At 52.8% G+C, this 17058-nt stretch overlaps 1 protein-coding gene across 1 annotated transcript in view; it reads left to right on the forward strand.

Moving 5' to 3' along the window:
- The window catches only part of RSPH1 (radial spoke head component 1), a gene marked incomplete at its 5' end in the record, with an annotated part of 40469 nt that overhangs the window by 20462 nt on the left and 2949 nt on the right, over positions 1-17058 (forward strand). Inside the window, 7 exons of the mRNA XM_082695175.1 lie at positions 2380-2493; positions 2598-2703; positions 8518-8608; positions 9117-9252; positions 13100-13171; positions 15595-15757; positions 16553-16696. Of these exons, the coding sequence (XP_082551301.1) occupies positions 2380-2493; positions 2598-2703; positions 8518-8608; positions 9117-9252; positions 13100-13171; positions 15595-15757; positions 16553-16696 (826 nt within the window). The remainder of the gene's footprint in view (positions 1-2379; positions 2494-2597; positions 2704-8517; positions 8609-9116; positions 9253-13099; positions 13172-15594; positions 15758-16552; positions 16697-17058) is intronic.

A 17058-nucleotide genomic window follows, 5' to 3' on the forward strand; every position in this document is an offset into this window, starting at 1 on the left:
GCGCCCGCGCCAGGGGGGAGGCGGGGCGGACCTCGTCTCCATGGCGACGGCGGACGCGGCGGTGCGGGCGGCGGGGACCTACCGACTGGAGACGCGCTGGTGGCGGCGAGGACCGAGACCGGGGCGAGGGCATGTCGGACTTGGGCTCGGAGGAGTTGGAGGAGGAGGGAGAGAATGACCTTGGGGTGAGCGCTCCGGGGGCGGGGGGCTTCCCGGGCGCCCCGCGGAGGCCAGCCGGGGACCGGGACCGCACCGGCCACCGCCGCGCCGCGCCCGGGACGTTGGCGATGGAAGGTGCCCCGCTGACGTCCTCTTGCCACATCCCTCCTCGCCGCCTCCTCCCTCCGCATCCCGCCTCCCGTTAAAGGCGAAGACTTCCCAGTCCAGCCTCTGGGAACATCCCCGCCTGCTGCTGGTCTCCGTCCGGGCGCCCTCCGAGGCCGGCGGGTCACTCCGCTCTGGCGAGCCCGCAGGGCGCTGGGTCCTGCCCCGGAGCCTGCGCCTCAGGATCAAGGGGGTGGAGGGAAGGGCTTCGCGGGGTCCTTAGAGAGATGCGAGGGGCTCTCAGCGAGGCTTCCACCCTGGAAGCCTGGAATCCTATGGGCTCTCTCCGCTCTTGTGGGAGCTGACCCAGGTCACTGGACTAGTTCCCGGTGCAGGCAGCAGAGAGTCGGTGCTGGGTGCCTGGCGTCCGGGCGGGAGCCGGGCTCTGCGTGGGCATAGATGGATGTCCCCAGACTAATCACTCTACCCCACAGGGTGACTGTCTCCTGGCTGACAGGTGGGAACCCCAGCCACGGTGTGTGTGCTCGGGGTACAGAGTGGAGACAGTTTCAGAATTAGCTGAAAAACCTACCACTTCGGCTGTGATAGATGCTCAGAACTTTTAGCTGGCTGGGTGTGCCCACCTCCCAGCTTCTGTCCTGGTCACTGCTTCTGTCCTGGTGGAGCCACCCAGCCAGTAGGATGGCTGGAAGCCAGGAATCCACGCTCCCCGGACAGCCAGCAGCTCGTGCTAAAAAGAGGACAAACCACAGTGCTTTACCCTCCAGCATCCCGGGGGCATTGAGGCCCAGGTGGGGACATCTCCTGACATACCCACCCTCCTCTCTTGTGTCTGTTTCCCCACCTCCTTTGTTGGTTTCTCAGAGGACGCTTTTAAAACATCACTTGCTCAGAGTCTGTTTCTGGGGGAACCCATTCTTCAGCATCTGCCCCGTAAGACTTCGAACTTGTCCCCTCAGGTAGCCCTGGTGATTTGTAACTCTTTTGTGCCCATAACTTTAGCTTTGAATCACAGCTGGGGTCATTTTAGAGCCCCCTCCCCCATTTGGTCACTCCCCGTCGGGTGCCCTGGGAGGTCTTCTGAGCGAAGTGGAGAGCTTTTACACATTTTGATTTCGACTAACCCTGAAACAAATTGGTAAGGTCACACATGTTTACCTTCCGTTCTGAGCATGGATTTCTGAGCTAGACAGATTTGCCTGGGCAAAGGCAGACCGCAGATGGTTTTTTCCCCACGTCCTAGTCGTATGTCTGAGCTGGTGGTGCCCTCTTTGCAGATACCACTCTGTGTCAAACCGTTACTCTGGGCCTTCGCCCTTTTATTATGTATATGTTCACTCTGCACTCATCGTTAGGGGCTTGAGGAATGTTTATTTGCTGAAGGGTAGGAGAAAATAGGTGAATTACAAACCTGTATTAGTTTTTTTTTTTTTAAATGATTTACTTGTAAGCTACATTATTATTTCCATGTTAGTCTACGAGTGTTTGAAACTCGAGTCTCTCTCTGAGGAGTTGAAACTTGATAACGAGATTAACTAAGTGGAGTTAGGGACACTTGTGACAGCTGAGCCCTGGTCCTTAGCTTCCCCTGTGGCTTCCTGTCCCGCGGGCGCCTCCATGGTGAAAGGGGTCCTGAGGCCACAGCAGCCCTGGAGATCCTTGGAGGAAGAGGTGTTTTTTTTTTGCATTTTGAGTCCTGGATTATTGGAGGAAGGAACAGGGAGGTATTCCTAATGTGGCTTGAGGCCATGCCACCGGCATCTGTTACTTCATGCCTGTTCCCACAGAGAACACAATTAGGAGCGCCTCGTGTTTCCCGCGGTTTGTCGATTTTGCTCACAGGGCAGAGGATTATCATGATCAGTTGCAAACTCAGATGCTGGAGAGAGCGAGGGAGGCTTCCACCCTTGACAGGTCCCAGGATATCACCTTAGACCAAGGCTCCACATCGCCCAGGTGTGGTTTCCTACCTCACCTGTCAGACGGGGCTGAAGACTAGGACGGATTCCATGAAATATTACTTACGAAAACGCTGAACGCATCCTTAGTGATTAATACGCAGTAGCTGTCCTTGTCCCTGTCTCTTCTGCCCAGGAGTACGAGGGGGAGCGGAATGAGGCAGGTGAACGGCACGGACACGGGAAAGCAAGACTGCCCAACGGGGACACGTATGAAGGCAACTACGAACACGGGAAAAGACATGGCCAGGTCAGAACAGGTGCCTTCAGGGGCTAGAGTTCTCCAGTTACTATTCTGGTGGTGAGCCCGGAACACAGGAATGATACGAATCGTATATAATCAATGTGTTTCAGGGTGTCTACAAGTTTAAAAATGGTGCTCGGTACATGGGAGAATACGTTCAAAATAAAAAGCATGGTCACGGCACTTTCATATACCCAGATGGCTCAAGATATGAAGGTAAGACGTGCTCACAAAGCAGATGTTTGTGTTGTAAAGTTGATGTGTGGGGTTGAGCTTGTCGTGGTCGCTGAGCTGCGTGAGGGAGCTTCAAGTCCTCCAGATCAGTCAGTCACTCAATAAACACAGCTGTGCTCCTAGGTTCACGGGGTTGACGCAGAAACCAGAGAGGCCTGTAATGAACGGACCGGCGGCTGCCCCTGCAGCCAGCACAGCTGTGAGTCCGTGTGCTCAGTACCAAAAGCAAGGGAGGCTGTGGGGGAGCACAGGCGTCTGGGGTCTGGACCCTTGACCTCAGATACTCAGTCCTTTCAGCCTCTTGATGTTGACTTGCTGCTTCCCTTTCTGGCCAGTCCCTCTTCTGACCAACACGTGGTTTCTTTAGACCTGGTGGCTCCTTCGTTGAAGGCCGCTGGTCTGGAAGACACATCTGGAAGACATGTCTGCCATGATTTCTTTTTTTTTTTTTTTCAAGATTTAATTTATTTATTTGACAGAGAGAGATCACAAGTAGGCAGAGAGAGAGGGGGAAGCAGGCTCCCGGCCGAGCAGAGAGCCCGATGCGGGACTCGATCCCAGGACCCTGAGATTATGACCTGAGCCGAAGGCAGAGGCTTTAACCCACTGAGCCACGCAGGCACCCCTTGCCACAATTTCTTACCTGCCAATGTTATGTGGGAGGGAAATTCTTGTTCCCTTATTTCTAAGAACCCCACGGCTGCCCCCACACACCGTCATCACCCGGTGTGACTACCATGTTGATCTGATCCCAATGAGGGATGAGCCCGGGAAGACAGACAAGTGGGGAGTGGGTGTGAGCCCTCAGAAACTATGCAGGATTCTGTGTTCTGGACTTTTCCTGGGAAGAACATATCCAGTTTTCATCAGATTTCCCAGGGGAGCTATGACCGCAACCCTGGAGCCGTGGTGACAAGCCGTGGTGAGCTTGTGTAGGGAGCCTCACTGCTCGCTGTCCCAGCTCTCTGGTCTGCAGCGTGAGGAGTGAACACGGGGAACCGTGCCCGGTGGACGGCCCGGATGCCGGCAGCATCGCCTCCCGGTGCGGACATGTCCTTCGGCGCGAGCCTGAGCTGCCTCCCTCATCACCGAATGAAAGTAGAACCAAGGAATTCTGAACCAGAGGTTCTGCCAGAGTCCGAGAGCCAGGGGAGGCCTGCCTGCGTTGGTCGTGTTAGAGAGGAATTTCTGCTCTGTTTCCTATTTCTTAGAGGGCTTATCGCAGAAGGAACACCATCTGCTTTTTAAATCAACTTGAAACAATTTAATTTAGAGTTTGATTTAATTTAATTATGAACCTAATCTCATTATTGTCATGTTTTATTTTAGTGTAGACGTTAATACAAGTGGAACAACATGTAAATATGTAAAGAAGGTACTCAGAGTAAGGGATCGAAGGGGTTTTTTAAACGTGAAGATTAGCCAAAATGTAGACCTTCTTTGCCAACAGCCATGAGTTATTGTGTCTCCATGTGGCTTTGTAGGTTAAAGTGTGCAGGGTGTGGTCACTGCTCAGAGATTTCTTCTTGGAGGTCAAAAGCTACAATGTTAATTTTAGCTCAGCCATTGAACAATCTTCTAGTCATAAAGTCCAAGTTAAGACATGGTTGAATTTTTCAAGACTGTGTGTTGGCCCACTGCCACCCTAAGGGACACAGAGTGGTTTTCTGCAGGTTATCAAGAGTATACTCAGCCTCAGCCCGGGGTTGGGGGCACATTCCTGATCAACCCACTGAGCCTGATGGGGAGCCCAGGGACCAGCGGATACTCCTGGTTTGGGGGCCACTCGAGCAGTGGTAAAGTGGGGAATGAGGTTGGGGGGTGAGTGGGAGCCACTTTAGAGGGGCTTTCGGACCACTTCTCTGGACTGTGAGATGCAGAGACGGAAGGTCCACGAGGGCTTGGGAAAGGAGAGGGAACACCCCTCTCTAGGACCGGTCCTGTAGCCAGCTGCAAGGAGCCAATAAAGATGAAGATGTTTGGTCATGACAACGTGGAGAGACAAAACGATATGACTCAAAGTTGGCTTTTCTGGACGCTCTCAGTGGCCAGAGCCAGAAGAAGACATGAATGCATGGCCCTTGCTTGTGCAAGAGAGCACGATGTTGGAACCATGGAAATTGGGATCTTTGTTTCCGTCCTGCTGTGTGGCCTTGGGCAAGGTGCATGATCTCTCTGGGTTTTGGGTGGTGTCCCTGTAAAAATGTGTTTTGGTTATTACACATCCCAAAGGAGGTGACCAATGCAAAGACCCTAGCTGGCAGGAAGCACCCCCAGAGTGATGCCCCACCGATGTCAGCTCCCGTCTCATCCACGTTCTGCTGACCCGGCAGCGGAGGGAGCCCGCGGGGCAGACAGTGACTAACCTGCATCTTAGGTGGGCAGAGAGCTTCTTAGAAGGGCATTTCATTTTAATTATTTTTTAATATTATTTCTAAAAGATCTCATTTATTTATTTGCTTATTTATTTGAGAGAGACAGAGAGAGCGCGAGCACTTGCACACCAGCAGGGGTGAGGGGACAGAGCGAGAGGGAGAGAGAGAATCCCGAGCAGACTCTGAACCCAGTGTAGAGCCTGATGCAGGGCCTGATCTCAAAACCCTGAGATCGTGACCCTGAGCTGAAATCAAGAGTCAGACAGTTAAACGACTGAACCACCCACATGCCCCAGGACATCTTGCTTTAAATGGTCTTTAATCCCCAGAGCTGCAGACCCGGGAGCCCTAGAAGCCTGGGGATGGCGACAGGATGGACGCACGTGGAGAGCTTTGTAAGGGGACGGTGCTCTCCTGGAGGAAAACCAACACAGACCACCAGCCAGCCAACTGTGGAGTTCCTCCCGAGCAGAAATGTAGCTGAAAACGCTCTGGTGACGAGATGGAGAATGATGAGAAAGTATAGAGTTAGGGGTTGGAAGGCTGAGCAACGAAGTGCACGGTTAAAGCAACAGCAACACAGCTTCTCAGTGGCATGTGTGTATAAAGGGAAACCTGGCCCGCCGTGTTAAAGACCTGCTCCAGGAGGCGACCTTTCCCTCACTTAGCTCCCTCACATCCCCACTTCCTGCCACCCGGTTACCATCTGCTGGGCAGGATTGCGAACACCTTGTTTGTTCAGTAAACCAGGATTTTTATTTTATTTTAATTTTTTTTAAAGGTTTTATTTATTTACTTGACAGAGACCACAAGTAGGCAGAGAGGCAGGCAGAGAGAGGAAGGGAAGCAGGCTCCCCACTGAGCAGAGAGCCCGATGCGGGGCTTGATCCCAGGAATCTGGGATCATGACCTGAGCTGAAGGCAGAGGCTTTAACCCACTGAGCCACCCAGGAGCCCCTAAACCAGGATTTTAAAAAAATTTCTGCACTGCCTTGAAGTTTGGTGCCTTTGCAATTTAATTATTTTCTTTCTTTCTCTCTTTTTTTTTAAAAGATTTTATTTATTTAAGAGAGAGAGAGAGAGAGCATGCACAAGCAGGGGGAGGGGCAGAGGGAGAGGGGGAAGCAGACTCCCCGCTGAGCAGGGAGCCCGATGCAGGACTTGATCCCAGGACCTTGAGATCATGACCTGAGCCGAAGGCAGAGGCTTCACTGACTGAGCTCCCCAGGCGCCCCCCCTTTTCTCCCTCCCTCCCTGCCTGCCTTCCCATATGTCTATTTATTTATTAGCAAGAGAGACCGAACATGGGGGAAGAGACGCAGGGAGACGGAGAGAGAATCTCAGGCAGACCCCACTGAGCACAGAGCCCGTCGGACAGGGTGCTCCATCCCACGACCCTGAGATCACGACCCGACCTCAAATCAAGAGTCAGATGCTCAATTGACGGAGCCACCCAGGTGCCCCTGTAATTTAATTTGTTTCTTGAAGATTTTCTGTGAAGTGCTCACTACATTGTTCTCGACACGCTGCCCTGGAGACCAGCTGTAATGGCCGAGAGAAGAGGAGGGAACCGTTTTGTCATGGTCTTTTTGGGTGAAGAAACCAAGTGATGTCTTGGCCTCCCGGGGCTCTGTTGCTCGGCTCTGAGCACTCCCACGCGCCAGCTCGGGGCCACTCGTCCCCAGCCCCGTGCGCAGTCCAACCTTGGCCGCAGTGGGAATATTTACACCACAGAAGCGCCTCTGCTGCACATCTGCCCTCCTCTTCCTCCTCTTAAACTGGTAATTTACCGGGACACAATGGCTCCTTGAAAGCCGAGTCCTGCAGGACTCCTGCACCCTCTCTCTGTCCTCAGGACGACTTCAGGTTCGAGCCCCTGTGTTTGCTGAGTTATTTCAGTGTGGGGCTTCTCCGTCACCCTCGCTCATGCTGTTCCTGACACACGTCACACCTCTTCCCTCACTCACGCCAGTTCCCGCCGCCTCCGCTCTGGGCTGTCAGCTGTGGGTCCGCCCCGCACGTGGGGGGCGGGGGACAGGCTCCCCCAGGTCAGCGCTCTTGGAGCTGCTGCTTGTCCGTCTCAGAGTGCTCGAGGCCTTGTGGAACTGGTAGGGAAAACGTGGGGCTGTGCCCTTCCGTCCATCTGTTGCTGTGGATGAACATGGGATTCACTTCGCGTAAACACGTATTTCCTGGACAATCCACATGTCCTCGGCGTGCTGTGTCTTCTTCCTCTTGAAGGGGAAGCAGAGCCCGTTCTCCTGTAAGCCAGAATCTTATGCAAGTCTTGGGGGCTCTCTTTAAGGAAAAGAACTTAAGATTGGCATACATGTGAATGTTCATTTGTAATAAAAAATCAAAATAAATAAAAACAATTTTAAAATGCCACGACTGTTACTAAATCCGAGGACTTAACAAACAGAAGTTAAAAAATTCATGCCTGACATGGCTGTCACACACCTTTTCCTTGTCTGTCTAGCTATAATGGAATGTCTCTCTGACCGCAATTCTGTAATATCCTTCTCTACAGAGAAAATAGGGGATTCTATCTTTTGTCTTTGATCAGAAATTGATGAAAATTCATTTTTTAAAAATTATGCATAGTCTAGAAAAGCGTCATTCCAGGTAACAACTTGTTATTAGCAACGCCACGTGCCTTTTTAGGAGAGGGGTCAACCTCAGAAAACTCTTTAAGTTTCTTCCCTGTGTGAGCTGCAAGGTTGGAGGGTGTCGTAAGTCTCCTGGAGCGGAGATCCATCCTCAAGGATCGACCTCATGCCCTAACTCGTTTACTGTTGTCATTATGGTAGAGGTGTTGGGAATTTTATGATATTTTTGCCAGTTCCAGTATTTCTCAGCAAGGCAGCGGGAGATTCGCAGGAGGCGGCACGGGGGGAAGGAGGCAGGGGCGATCAGTGAGGGAAGAGTCCCGGCACAGGCAGGGGCTGGGAACGGTGCAGGGTCCACGCCCTTGGAGCTGGTGTGCAGGTGGGGCACCCCGGGCGCCCTGGCTGGGAAGGTGTGTTGGAGCGAGGTGATGAGGTGGGAGAGAGAGTGAGCTGCTGGGAGAGGTCGAGGCGGGGTCGGCAAGCCTGGGTGTTGTTGGATCACGGAACTGTGCAAGCAGGGGTGCGGTGTAGGGAGAACTACAGGACAAAAGCCAGGTTTGAATCCTTGCTCTGCCACCGACCAGCGGGGATACCTGTTGTCGGCACACACAGGTGACGGCGGCCCGTGTGTGTGCACCTGTCTAGACCTGCGTCCAGGAGGCCCTTGACTCAGTTTCCTTTAGCCAGCCCCCCACACCACGCCATCCAGCCAGAGGCGCAGGGGACAGAGGAGGGTCACAGAGGGAGGAGACAGCAGGTGAAGCCCATCTTTCCCTTCTCACCCGGGCCATCTTTTGTGTCGTCCCTTCCAGGGGAGTGGGCGGATGACCAAAGGCACGGTTACGGCGTCTACTACTACGTCAATAATGACACCTACACGGGGGAGTGGTTTGCTCACCAAAGGTTTGCGTTCTCTCTTCCGTTCTGTACACTTGTTTATGTAACGAGAATATGACGACGTCTTATTATGAGGCGGAATCATGACAAAAACCCATTAGCCAACTCTGCCAGGCGGTCCAAACCCTTCAAGGCGTTCAGGTGGGCACTCCAGATGTGACATGACTGGGCAGGTACAGATGTGTGGGGAGAATACTCGGTCCTTCATTCAGAGCCCCCGGGGCGAGGGGGCCACAGAAGTACCCACCTGGGGGCAGAGCCACAGAGCCTCCTGGGAGCATTGCCTCTTTCCCACGTGACCCGAATGATATGCAGGAAGGGCATGGGGAAGGGTGTCGCTGTCCAGCACGCGATGCCCCTCCCATGCATGGGCACACAGAGCAGGCGCGTGCTTTGATGGGGGCACAGACAGAAAAGCCAAGGATAGGCCACCCTCAATTTAAATGTCTGTCCTGTAAACCTGGAAGGCTTTCCACTGTGCGGGGAGACTGCATGTTCTTTCTGTCTTTACCAGGCACGGGCAAGGCACCTATTTCTACGCAGAGACGGGCAGTAAGTACATAGGTACCTGGGTGAACGGACAGCAAGAGGGTGCGGCCGAACTCATTCACCTGAACCACAGGTACCAGGGCAAGTTCTTCAACAAAAACGTAAGTCGGTGGAAACGAAGCGCGCCCTCCTCCCCGGTCTGCGTAAATATGTGAACGTAGAATACTAAAAACTCAGGGAACCCTCCAACCCCTCCAAACACAGGGAGGGGGCAGCTGTGCCTCTCCCCAAGTCTCTGCTGCCTACAGACGGCAGAGTGGAGGGCACCTGGTTCTTTTCTCTGCATCTCAGTGAACCCCCACTCTACCTGGCTGGGATCCAGCCCATCCTTATAAAGTGGAGGGGGGGGGTCCCGTTTCCCATAGGTGTTCCTCATGGGTAGGTCAGATGTGAGACATTTCCCGTGCTTGTGAGCATGTGGGTGTTCGGACATCCTTTGCCCTGGGGATGCAGCGCCCGGTCGGCAGACCCACAAGCTTCTTCCTTGCCGCAGGCTAGTCCGCCCGCCCTGGACGTGGGCTTGCGTGGGAAGGTGTGGCCAGTCCGCAGGGCTCATAATTCGTCGATTCTGTTGGAGGGCTCTGTGGTTGTGGGGGCCCCGCTGGGACACAGAGATGCCCTGCTCATTCGGCCCTCCCCCCACACTTCAAGCCAGCGTGGCCAGAAACGTCCCCTGAAGAGTTTGCAAAGCAAGTTAAAGGCATTAGAAGTTGACATAGAGAGAGGCGCCTGGGTGGCACAGCTAGTTAAACATCTCACTCTTGGTTTCAACTCAGATTGTGAACTCAGGGTCGTGAGATCGAGGCCCAGGGCAGGCTCTGTGCTCAGCGGGGGGTCTGCTTGAGATTCTCTCCCTCTCCATCTGCCCTTCTCTCTGCTCTCACCCTCTCTCTCTCTCAAATAAATAAATAAATAAATAAATCTTTAAAAAAGAAGTTGGGTGCAGGGAATATTGAACTAATATTATGAAACCACCTTGGACTCTCTTAAAACTTAGTTTTCACTGACATAAAATTCATTCCCTTACTTACAGATTCTACTTTTAAGTCTTTGTAAAGCAGCATCATTCTCCCCAAATCCATGCATTGCATATGTAATTCTCAGGAAAATTCTCCTGGGATGCTTTTCAGCACGGGGAGCTGTGTGGAGGGAACAAGAATTTGACGAAAGTTCATTGGGAAAATCAACAAACCTAGACTCCTCTGGAGAAGGAGAGCTTTGGTCTGCTGGTTAGTGAGACCTGTGCACATGGCACACAAGTCCAGTGGGCCGTTGAACAATGCAGGGGTAGGGGCACGGATCCCTGACCCCCGCACAGTCAGAGATCCACACAGGACTTTGACTCCCCCAAAACTTCACTACCAAGAGCATGCTGTGGACTGGAAACCTTACCAACAAGCCTTACCAACAAGATAAACAGTCATTAACACACACTGGTATGTTTCGGGGGCTATACACTGTATCCTCATATCCTCACAAGAAAGTCAGCCACATACTTTGTATCTATACTAGATACTGTATTCTTATAATAAGGTAAGCTGGAGGAAAGGAAATGTTATTAAGAAAATCATTAGGGGGGCACCTGGGTGGCTCAGTGGGTTAAAGCCTCTGCCTTAGGCTCAGGTCATGATCTCGGGGTCCTGGGATTGAGCCCCGCATTGGGCTCTCTGCTTAGCAGGGAGCCTGCTTCCCCCACCCCCACCGCCTGCTGCTCTGCCTACTTGTGATATCTGTCTGACAAATAAATTAAGAAAATCTTAAAAAAAATTATTAGGAAGAGAAAACATATTTATAGTGCTACTCTGTATTGAAAAAAAAAAAATCCGCATGTAAAGGGACCCGTGCAGTTAAGACAAGCATTGTTCAGGGGTCAGCTGTCCGTTCCAATTGAAATGTCCACAGACACCCAGCCCTTTCTCCACGTGTACATACAGCATGAGGGCTGTCACTGTATAAAATAGGATCACATTATATCCGGACACGAAAATAGGCACAGAGACCTCGATCTTTTTGCTCATTTGGGAATATTTACGTAGGTTAGACACGGCCATTGCTGAGTTTACAAATATTGACATTTTGAATCATGATTGATATCACCACTGCCCGAAAGAGCTGTGCTAGTTTACACTCTGGTGAGCAGACTCTGAGATCTTCTGTCATACATTCTCCAACATTGGGTATCACCAGTCTTTAATGTTTTTGCAACTCCGATGGATAAAAAATGTCTTGTGGTTTTAATGTGCATTTCCCCGATTCCTGGTGAAGTCCAGCATCTTTACGCACTTCTGCTCCTGGTTCCACTACCTTCCTCGGAGATTACCCGTTCATATCCTTGCCGACAAGTTATTAGAATGTACTTCAAACTTTTGATAATTGCAACTGAGCTACCAGGTTGGAGAAATACAGGTCATGAAGCAGATTAGAAAGTCTAGGGACAGATGTAAGTGCATACGGCAAATTAGCTCCTGAAAAGGGCATCATTTAAATTAATGAGGACATGATGGGGAGAAGTCGAGGAGTGGTGCTCAGACAACTTAATAACGAAACGAAGAAAAACAAAATCCATTTGACATCCAGCACGAGGTGAAGACACACTCTAGAGGGAGCACAGGTTTAAATGTAAACAAAACCACATACAGAAAAAAAAAAATAGGTAAATGTTCATTAACTTTGAAATGAAGAAAGAGGACTTTCTAAGCAGAAATATAAAGGAAAACCCAACAGATTTTGCTCACTAAAAACAATCCCTTATTGATTAGAATATGCTTTAAAGAAAGTTTAAGAGATAAATGACCAGTGGGGTTAGGATGTTTGTAAGATTTAGTACGCATACCTAAAGCATTTGCATCAGTCAGTGGGATTTTAAGTGGTCAAAAATGTTGAAAAAAATCCAATCCTACTTATAACTTAAAGATGTGACTTAATGATGAGTCCTGTTACTTACATACTCAAAAAACTGTAAAGATAGAGCAAAATGTTGATGCCCAGGAGAAGCAAGGGTTTACTGACAAAGGGCTCTTAAGTGTTGTTGTGGGAAGGAGGATCATTAGAGCCTCATTCTGGTGAATATATAACAAAATAGGTGTGTCTATATATTTTGTGAGTATATATGTACACACTGTGTGTGTGCGCCAGAATTCCACCTCTGAAAACTTCGACTCCAAATACATCTCCCGCCATGGTCTCTTGTCAAGGGATAGTGTCAGCACACCAAATATTAACAATAGTAGATGGGTAAAATAGATTACAATTCTTAAATGAAAGAAAACTGGAAAGAACTGGAATTGTGGAAGACCATTTGTGAATACGGGAATTCATTTATGCTGTGTTTCTAAGTAACAGCAGAGTATGAGTCGCTGGGTGTAATTACGGTCAAACGTCTATTTGGAAAAATCTAGGCACTAGAAATAAGGAATAAGGTTATAAAGACTATGTCACAATATATATTTTAAAAGATTAATTTATTTAGAAAGCAGCAGGGGGAGAGGCAGGGAGAGAGGGAGAGAATCTGAAGCAGGCTCCCCGCCCAGCACAGAGCCCGAGGCAGGGCTTGATCTCATAACCCTGAGATCACGACCTGAGCCGAAATCATGAGGAGCCAGTCACTTAACCCACTGAGCCATCTGGGTACCCCAAGACCATGTTCCAATATTATTAACACTTCTATCTCTAGCTTGTTTGCCTGTGGGCATCGACTTCATGAAATTTTTGTAATAAATACATTACTTTTATGACAATGAAACTAAAGTTTAGGTAAGAAAGCAAACAGGCCCTATACCTGACAATTCCATTGGCCGTGAGTTCACAAAAGCCCTTTAGCCCTCATCGGCTGTCTCGCTCCCCGCCTTTGGGTCGGGTTTTGGTTTTCTGACATCCCCGTGGCATTTTGTGCTCCGGTGGGTACGCAGCACTAAGTGTGAAGCCCTCTTGGTCTCTCTCTGCTCGCAGCCTGTCGGCCCTGGGAAGTACGTGTTTGATATCGGATGTGAGCAGCACGGGGAGTACCGTTTGACCGACGTGGTGAGTGGCAGAGTGCGTACGGTTTCCTCTATCCGCGGGCCAAGGAGCTGCCCGGGCTGTTGAGCCCGTGGATCCCATCAGCTCACACGGAGTCATGCCAGCTCTCGGCCACGCTCATGTTGTCGTCCCCTGTATGCATGTGCCTTGGTCCAGACCCAAATTTCCAGATCTGAGCAGTGTCACGTCACCGTTGCCACAGAAGCCCACATGCAGCTTGGGTCAGGAGCAGCAGCTGGCCCGGAGTCCAAGGGCTCTGGGCAGCGTCAGGCAGCAGGAGTGACGGCTGGCATCTGTGGCTGTGGTGCCACCAAGCCTGTCCAGCGTCACACTTTTGACATGTGGCTTGTCCTGCCCACTTGTCTTTTTGCGCCTTCCCAGCACTCAGCGCTGTCGTGAATACCTGCTCCATGCCTCCCGGTTCACAGGAACTAGCCAGCGAACACTGTCACGACTAGGCACGTGTTTGTGCGAGCGTGTGCGCATGTGTGACTGCATGTGCGTGCGAACGTGCCTATGGATTTCTTGTCATCATCTCCTGATCTACAGGGGATTTCATAAAATACCTTGGCACCCCCTTCCTCCCTGGGCATCACCCCCAGGCACATCCCGCCAGGACACCCCACGCCCAGGCCTGCCCTCGGCCCCTCTCCCCTGCTGAGTTCCTTCAGATCACTCTGCCAGAGGCTCTTTATTCTGTCGAGTAAATATCCATGCCCTCGGCAGTGGCCAGAATCCTCCGCGGGCTCACGGCATCCGGTCCCCTGGCCTCATGCCCCCCACTTACCTTCACCATCCTTTAGACCAGGGGCCACGGATGGTGGCAACGGTCGGTTTCCTGGCAAACTACCCAGTTTGAAGTGTCCCAAATGCTTGATTCTGTTGCTAAAAATAGGCCTGACCCCAGCCCCAGCATCGTTTGGGCCTGGATCCCAGGACGTGCAGTGACTGAGGGAAGGGCTCCCAGAAGCCGAGGCATCTAGAGAAATGCGATGTGTCACCCCCTGCGGGCCACAGCTCCTCACATTCCTGTCTGCGCCGTGCCCTCGGCGCACGCGGTCTAGAACTGCAAACACAGCTGAGCTGCGTGCTGAATCGTTAGATGGGCCAGCGATGGACCGGGTCCTTGCTGGTCTCTTCCTGGGGCCGGAAACCCCTCATGGGCCCCTGAAGGGACCTGCCAGCTCAACTTATTACACTGCTCCCACCGCCCCCCAAATCTGTCCCTTATAGCCTCGGTGACTGAGCCCTTATTGTGATTTGGGGAGCAGGCAGTTTTAGTCTCTTCGGGGAAAAGTTCTTAGAAGTCCGAATTGCAGGATGCTGGGGAGAAAGTAGAAAGAACACCCTAACACCTAAGTGGGGGGCGATATTGCCATAAGCTCCCAGAACTGCCCCGGTTCAGGAATAAGCCTGGGGAGGAACGCACAGCCCGGGGGTCTTGGTCTAGGGCTGCACTTGGACATTCTGGGATGACGCCCAGGGCTGTGATAAGCACAGAAACCAGGTGTCACAGCACACGGAAGATGGGAGATCTGAGCTCTAACATCTGCTAGAAACGCAGGTGGTAGGGTCCCACCCCCGACGTCCCGACACAGGAGGTCCCACCCGTATTTTCACAAGCCCCTCGGGAACTCCGGTGCAGGCCTCGAGCACTGGAGTCCCCCTTCGGTGGGGGGGATGGAGCTCAGAAACTTGGAAACCAAGCCATGTGGTTCTGAGTGACTCAGTGGAAGTGACAGACGGGTCTCTGTCCCACGTTGTCATCTGTATTATCCTCTGGGTAACAGTGGCAATCCCAGATATATTGATATTCAGATTTTTGGAAATGTACAGACGCAAAACCGGGAACAGGCTGGGACGCTCGGTCCGGTGGGCATATGCCGGCTGCTGCACGGCTGGAATCAGGCTCTTACAAAAGAGCCTGCGTGTAGAGGTGATCAGTTCTCCCTCGGCTGTCACGGGACTTCATTTCCCTCCAGAGTCCTTGATCCTAGATGCTTAGTGTTCAGGCCCTTGCACGCTGTCTGGTCGTCTTAGGATGCTCCCAGCCCTTTCCTCCCAGGGACGGGATACTAGCTATTGTACTAAAGAAGCTGTGATCGGGAAAATGCGACTGAGCAAAATGAAAGCCACACCCAGTCTCTGTCACTTCTTGAGGGCTCCAGAAGGTGGGAATGTCAAGTCTGGAAGCCGTTCACAGCAGAAGCGGGAGTGCACGGGTGGGCGCCGTGCGGTGATGCTCGTCTGTGCCTCAGCCTAGTGCTTCCAAGACCCACCTTGGAGCCCAGATCACACCAGGGACAGCTGGCCACTGGCCTGACCACCGAGCCATGCTGTCACGGTGGCCGAATGTCCCCGGCAGTAAGCATCCCACACCGAGTCTACACGCATGCAAGTAATTTTGTTTTTAAACTTACCAACAGGAAAGAGGAGACGAGGAGGAGGAGGAGGAGGCGACAATGATGACCGTGCTTCCGAGGTGGAAAGCCACCAAAATCACAGAGCTGGCTCTGTGGACCCCGACCCTCCCTGAGGAGCAGCCCCCTGCGGACGGGCCTGGTGCAGAAGAGGCTCTGGAAACCGAAGGTACGGGGCACCTCCGCGGTGCCGGCCCTGGGTACCCGCTTTGTGGACCTGGAACTCTGGGCCTCTTTTGTGTGCATGAAAATGTCGGGGGGGTAGCCTGGGGGGTTGGGGCCTCCTGGCGGTGGAAGGGGGGGGACGTGGGACGACCGGCTGGATGGACCACCTGGTTGGTTCCATGGGGAGCCTGGACCAAAAGCCCACTGCCCTCGGTCAGGACTGGCTGTGGCTGTGGGCTCGGGCCAGGGCCGGCGCAAGCAGCCAGGTGACAAGTCCTTCCTGAAGAGGGGGTGGCAGCAGCTGACCGTCCCCTGCCCCGTGCTCTTCCCGAGAAGGAGCCAAGGCGCCATGGGTTGTTGGAGAAGTTTGCACGGGGCACGGGTCCCAACGCGTTGGAGTTCCGACGGCTGGAGAGGACAGCCAGGGAGGGGACAGCCTCAGGCACGGCAGGGTCAGGCCTCCCCTCTCTGGTCTCTGCTTGTGGGCATCCCCTTCGCTTCGGAGAGCAATGTTCATCGACTCCATCAAATTGCCCCCGTCAGCTCTGGAACCCTGGGGAACAGACAGTGGCTTCTCAGTGGGAAGTAGGCCCCCCTCCCCCACCAAGCCTCTTGCCGAGATGGGGGATGTGTGCTCCAGCTCTGGACCTGATCGGGTGACGTCCAGCAGGAGTGGGGGTCCCCAGAGCGGGTGGCGGGCACCTTGTCGGCAGGAGGAAGTGGGCGCTGGCAGGTGAGGAAGCAGCTGAGACCCAGGCCCGCAGGCCACGTGACAGTGTTTCCTGTGGCTTCATCTCAGGCGGCGGGGAGCCCTCGGAGGAGGGCCAGGCTCTGGCCGATGGTTCCGAGGGGGAGACCGACTCCATGAGGCCTGGGGAGGACGACGGAGAAGGCAGCCGGGAGGAGGGCCGGGAGGACTTCCGCTATGACACCATCGACCAGGGTGAGCAAGCCCTCGGGCCCAGGGAGGAGGAGGGAGCACCCTGGGAAGGGCTCTCGGGATCTCCGGTCTTTGACCTTGGCCTCTGTGGGCTGCCCCGGGGACTGGGATGAGATCTCAGGGGCCAGCTGAGGACTCCTGTTGGGCCGTGGGATGTCCCACTCTCAGGCGCCCGACCAACCCCCTGTCGGTGGCGGGGACAGCCTGCAGCCCTGCAGGGTCTCTCGCTGTCTGTCGCGTGCTAATTATCTCCATTTTTACCAAAAGAGCAGCCTCAGGCTGAAGGGTCTTTCTAGAGATTTAGAATGCTGCTTCCTTTTTTAAATTTTTCTTTTTACCTGATTTTTACCGCTGTGGGATCCCAG

Source organism: Mustela nivalis, assembly GCF_964662115.1.
Source record: "Mustela nivalis genome assembly, chromosome: 1".
Lineage (NCBI taxonomy): Eukaryota > Metazoa > Chordata > Mammalia > Carnivora > Mustelidae > Mustela > Mustela nivalis.